The 6,380-nt window shown below is 40.0% G+C and overlaps 1 protein-coding gene across 1 annotated transcript; it reads right to left on the bottom strand.

The window, feature by feature from the left end:
• Positions 1 to 590: 590 nt before the first annotated feature.
• On the bottom strand, positions 591 to 6,307 carry LOC136245317 (uncharacterized). The gene is made up of 6 exons (XM_066036800.1): positions 6,216 to 6,307; positions 5,643 to 5,742; positions 5,523 to 5,588; positions 1,762 to 2,599; positions 1,208 to 1,578; positions 591 to 626 (listed from the first exon to the last, which is right to left on the bottom strand). Exons 1-6 carry the CDS (start codon positions 6,305 to 6,307, stop codon positions 591 to 593), a joined length of 1,503 nt encoding a protein of 500 aa, XP_065892872.1.
• Between the last annotated feature and the right edge of the window lie 73 nt (positions 6,308 to 6,380).

Genomic DNA, 6,380 nt, shown 5'->3' with positions numbered 1-6,380 from the left:
TGTTGTGAAAAGTAAACTTTAGTTGTGTGCTTGGAGATTGACAGCACTCTTACATCCAGGACTTTGCTGCTTCCAAATAATATATGCCAAGTTACTGGGTATTTAATTTGTGGTCATGTGTTGTGTATGAGTTTAGTAAGTCACTAATCTACGCCCACACTATAGCACTTGTATAAAACAACTGGCAAAATTTAATCAATATTCTCATATAGCTATGTCAGTACAATTTCAAAAGATAAATGTTATATTGTCAGATGACTTACTCTGCAAATATCACTGGTAGAGATAACAACAGTGAGGAGGAGGATTCTGTTGTCCTGCCACTTTGCAATTTGGTTACTAGGCAACTACAGCAGAGTGAACCTACAGTGTATGAAATTTAAACCTAAAATATATATATTCAATTTTGTCCACTTATTGCTTAATCAGACCATCTATTGATCTCCCTCATGAAGATTTTCCACCTGCAAGTCCCAATGCACCACTAGCAGATACAGTAGATATCAGAGATGAGACTTCTATAAAGTAATCAGAATGTCTGGATAATTATATATGCTGCAATCATTTAGTGGTGCAGAACCCATCAAGTCTCATTGTACCACCAACAGATATTGGAGATGAGACTTCTACAAAGTAACCATATTGTTAATGAATAACAATTAAAATGCAATTATTTTAGTAGTGCAGAAGCCATTGTAAATACTCTATTGGGTGAAAACTTGCTCAAAGTTCTGCATTATTGCTATCATTTAACCAAGCACTGTAAGCATGTAATTCACAGCCACTAACATTAAGTAGTTGCCAGTGCTTCAGAAAACTATCCTCACTGGCTTGGACAGGACTATAACATGAAAATATTACATCCAGACCTCTCAAATCTCACGATTTGGTCGTGAGACACATGATTTCAGCCTTCATATCACAACCGCTTGCTGATATCACAATTTTCAATAAATTTTCTAAGGCATGCTAAATCTCCTTGATTTAAGCTCCAAAAGTTTTGTAGCAGGTATCACGTGAACAGTTAATTAGAATAGTGCGGCGCCTCTGTATTTTGAGCTGGAAATTTTGGCAGTTTCCTGTATTTTTGAATGTGTCAAGAGTCACTTCACTGTCAAACTCAATGAACTGAGCCCTATTTGAAGGTGAAATCCTTTGAGAAAAGACTCAGCACACATGAAAGGTGACAAATTAGGTGAAATCCTACCAGTTGTGTTATTACAAATGTCAAAGGGTACAACAATTGCAGTGGTCTCCGCAACGTAGTTGCTTGCTCTCCTTTGGCTGCTACTCTGAGTACTGCTCCTCTATGCAGTCCATCCCTGCCAGTGATCAATCCTGTCACTCTGGCAACCTTCCAGAAGCCCCTTGGTAGGTCTGGGTCTTGGACTACAACTACATCACCCTCCCTGACAGTTGAAGACTGTGGTCTCTTACTTGGGTAGCGGTGAGCATTACGCAATTCTTGGAGATACTCCTTAGCCCAGCGTGTCCAGAAATGGTTCAGAACATTAAGATGCTTTGCTCTTTTTCTGAGGGTATCTTCAGTGACAGTAAATTCTTCATCATCCTTGTCTACTATGTAACATAAGTCGTCAGGAAGACTCAGTAGCCTGCGCCCACAAGGAGGTGCGAAGGAGTTAGTGGCTCCTCTACGTCATCCGAACTTACGTAGGTAAGTGGACGGGAGTTTACAATTGCCTCAACTTAAAGCTGTGTTGAGTTCATCAAACGAAAACTTGGCTTGCCCAACAATCTTACATAAACATCGCTTCACTAATTTGACTAGTCGCTCAAATAGTCCTCCCCACCATGGGGCCTTCTCTAAGTTGAAGGTCCACTCAATGCCCACTTCTGCTAGATGCCGTATAAATTCTGACAGGCTTGTCATGTCCTTGAGTGTCCTGGCAGCTACTTGGAATGCCTTACCATTGTCTGACACAAACTTCCTAGGTAGTCCTCGTCTGGCAGTAAACCTCTTCAAACATCTGAGAAATGTCGGAGCAGACATGTCCGTCACTAGTTCAAGATGCACCGCACGAGTGACACAGCAGGTGAACAAACATATCCACACCTTACAGTTGTTTTCATCTCCTTGGGCACGAACGAACAGTGGTCCTGCATAGTCAACTCCAGTATAGGTAAATGGTGGTGCTTTATTCACTCTGAAGTCTAGTAGTGGTGGCGGTGGTGGAGCGTGAAATGGTTGGCCATCATAACGGCGACATGTGACACATCTGTGGATAATAGACCTCACTAGGCTTCTACCGCCAACAATCCAGTATTGTAAACGCAACTGAGTCAAGGTGTCCTTGCTGCCACTGTGCTGAACAATACGATGGGCGTCTCTCACAATCAATTCAGTATAGTGATGTCTACGTGCAAGCATTAATGGATGCTTGGCGCCAAACGATAAATTAGAATTCTCTAGTCTACCCTGACATCTACACAGACCATTTTCATCTAAGTAAAGGTTAAATTGTGTCTCCCACATTGGAAAGTTCTTGTCCTTGACAAGTGCTGCCTGGCACTCTGAAACCCACAGCTTCTTGGCCTTAGACAAATCACCCTGTGTAAGTAGACGTGGCTGGCCCTTGTCCTTCAACAAGGACAAAATCTTCAAAACACGGTATAGCTTGTGGACATGTAAAATATTATATTATCGTTGTACTAGCTGTCGGATAACCCCTCTGCTTCCTTCTTACACTCGACTGAGACGGATACAATTCTGCTCGCCACTTCTATATCATTATCACGTGAGCACCACACGACCACACTATATTTACAATTACGATCCTAACCTAAATACAAATGGTAATACTAAATAGTTACAATTACAGTTCCGTACAAGGTATGTGTAAATAAAATCCATCCAGTTTAGTTTAATCCTGATGTAGAAGTACTTCCTTACCATTCCAAAAGGTAAATTAAAGTAGTATTTTCATGTTGTAGCGGTATTCAAACCTTTTTAGTACTATTGTAGCTGGTTTTCTGAAGCGACTATAATTCTACCAATATTGGCAATGATTTACGACAGTTAGCAAACTGCAGTATGTTATATTAACAGTGCTTCAACTCTTGCTTCTTCAACACTCAAACAGTCATTTCATCACTGAGTCATTTGCACAGAAGAATTATGCAGATAGCCAGATATTGGTATAGTCTCTAACAGCTGTGCCTCAGTTTTTGTTGTAAACTAGTGTACATGATATTGTATAGTCTTTATATCTGAGAATTACCCCACTGTATTATGTACATTACATCTTGACGGGTAGTGGTAAACGCCAGAATGGAATGGCACCAATTGGGGCACACGCCAAGTAGAAAAATCATTTGAGACGGATTTTGCATAGTTTCCAACTGCCACACAGTGACTAGAATTGCACTTGAGTTCATTTCCTTCATGCTAGAAATCACGCTCTCGGAGTTTCTATTTAATGCCCGTCATGTGACATGTTGTGTTGTGACCAATTGGTCAAATTCTGTTTAATCCTGATGTAGAGTTGCTTCCTTATTATTCTAAAAGGTAAACTACTGTAATATTTTCATGTTATAGTCATGTCCAAGTCTTAGTAACAGCAATGATGGTTTTCTGAAGTCTGCCAACATGGGCAATAATTTACGAGAGTTAACCACAGTGTATGTTAGTGGCTGTGAATCATATGCTAACAGTACTTACAAAATAGTTTAGCCGGTTAAATGATAGTTATTCAGAGTAGGTGATTGCAAAACGCATTTGTGCAGTGGGCATTAAATAGAAAACTTCGAGCGATTTCTAGCATGTCTACAAGTAGAAGTAAACTAACTTCACTATTCTAGTCACTGTTCCGGCTTTTAGCACTGGTGTGCCCCATCTTGACCAGATGGGCATGATGTATTTCCAGTCAATAAGACTGAGTCAAGTCGTACTGTAGTTGTTCTACAGGATGATTTGTTTGCAGCTGAACTCTCTACATGGTGGTTTCTTTGTAAATAATCATTAATAACTCTTTGCCTGTTTATTGTATTCCAGCCAAAATTGGTACCAATATGTGCAACAAAACAAGTTTAGTTGCTGGTGGCATGCACAACCACGCACAGAGGGTCAAGAACATTAAATGTGTAACTACCAGCTGGCAACAAACTTGATAACAGCAGGGGCAGTGAAATTTGTAACTTTGCAGCTGTCATGTAGCAGTCAATTAACAAAACAATAGCTGTACAACATACAACACAGCACAAGCAATCGTAATTACCATTGTATTTACTAAGGCAACCAATGATAATTACTAATAGTAAGGATCAGCACATTAATAGTGCTCAAAGAATGATACGTACTCAATTTCCCAACTAAATGGATTCGTTTTGTCCTTGTTACAAAACCAACCCCTGATAGGTGCAACTGATAATGCTGTACAAATATTTCATGTCCGTGGTGATCATTGTATAGTAGCTGCGACAGCCCCTCGTAGCAAGGTGATTTATGTGTATGACTCAGCTTATTCCTCTCTTGATCAATCATCTTCCAAACTTATTACAGGCTTTTTTCGTTGCAGATAATAATATTCCATATACGTCGTGTGCTCCAACAGCTTGGACAAAGCTGCACAACATGGCCAGCACCAATTGTCCTTCGCCATTTACATGTTTACTTTCATCAACTGATTTGCCCTGTAAAAATTTGTCACAGTATGGTAGTAACATGTACGCACATGATTTCAAAAAATGGTCTGAACTAGTGTTGCACCGATAATCGGTTCAATAATCGGTATCGGGCCGATATTGGTTACTAGCCGATTAATCGGTTTTGATTAAATCAAGGCCGATGTTAATCTCCACTGTGCTGTGTAGTATAATGATGTGGGGGAGGCTAGACATAAGTTATTTGGCATTTTAATTAAGTTATGTGTGAATGGTTTAGCGGTGACTACAAGCCATGCCCATAATAAACTGTCAGGGTTTAGGCCATGCCCAACAATAAATTGAGGTTTTTAGGTTTCTATGTAGTACCAGCCACTTGTCTCAACTGTATATAGCAGTAGTAAAATGTACTTAAAACCTGTTTACCATGAGTAACTTTTACTTGTGGTATACATCTAACTTTACATTTTAGCCTAGAATGAGCTGTATATCAATGGTTATGTCACTAATATGAGCCATTTAATAATGATGAGGATGAGTGTTAGTGTTATTGGTGTACATCGGATCGGTTATCGGTATCGGCTAATTCTGTTGCTTAATATCGGTTATCGGAATAATCGGCTAATTTGGATATCGGTGCAACACTAGTCTGAACCCAGCTAATATTTTTATACACCTTTGCAACACTGGTGAGGTATGCCTATCAAGCCCAAAAGAACCTCCAGTGCAACCAAGAAAGCTTTGATATGAAGATGTGATCTTTTTGTCGAAGGAGTACTTTGCTGACTGACTTACTAATGCCTACTAATACCTTCAGACAAGTAGTGCTTAAGGTAGTGTTAAGACAAGTAGCGAAAACTAGTGTTTAACATATTACTACTAAAGCACAGCATTGGCCTTACTTCACAATATAGCACCTTCCATGTTTCATTGTCACAAGTCACAAAACAACCCACATCTGGCACCCCCTAAAAGAAAGTTTATCATACCAAAAGGCCACGTCTTCAGAATTAAAATCTTACCTTTAATACAATCCTGGCCCGGGAAGTTTGCGACTCGTGTACAGCAACTGTACATAATCCTAGCATTTGACTGCTTGCGCAGTTGCTGGTAGACATCATTCTAGAGATATTGCAATGCAACATTATTTGTGACAATCATGACAACCCTCCAGACACATGTATTGTAACAACAATAAAAAAGAATATTGGTATCAAACAGCACAGTACTGTTTAGTAGGGATCCCCCTAAAAGTGGCACACAACTCCAAAAGGCTTTCCATTAAAAAAAAAATCCTACAAACATCTTGCATGACGAACAGTACCTTTTTATGGTGCAGTCTTAGCATCACTAAAGCCAAATAAACAAGAGAAGTGTTTGCCCGCTGCACCTATTATTATCTTTCAATCATGCTGGTTGTCGTCTTCTTCACACAATGAAACCATGCACGAGTGTCATTATACTGTATGTGAGGCAGTTCGTAGTTGTCTGTTAATGGCTGGTGGAACTCTTTCCAAGGCAAGGAAACTTCATACCGTCCCTCCTTTAGTTCAATCGAATGGATCTGCTCAAAAGGTTCGTCTGTCAGTGGTTACACTACTCCAAACGATTCAAGCTCCCAAAATGATCGCAAGGTCTTCTCTAACTGGTCATCACATGATCCGATCTGTAGAGTGTGCACGGTCATTGCGGCTGTCATAGTGTCCTCCGATTCATCGGTAGTTACTGGACCAAATAGCACCCATCCCAACTTGGTGTTG

The sequence above is a fragment of the Dysidea avara genome, chromosome 15, assembly GCF_963678975.1.
Source record: "Dysidea avara chromosome 15, odDysAvar1.4, whole genome shotgun sequence".
NCBI classification, from domain to species: Eukaryota; Metazoa; Porifera; class Demospongiae; order Dictyoceratida; family Dysideidae; genus Dysidea; species Dysidea avara.
The sequence above is the reverse complement of the archived record's forward strand: the minus strand, read 5'-3'. Positions and strand labels throughout refer to the sequence as shown.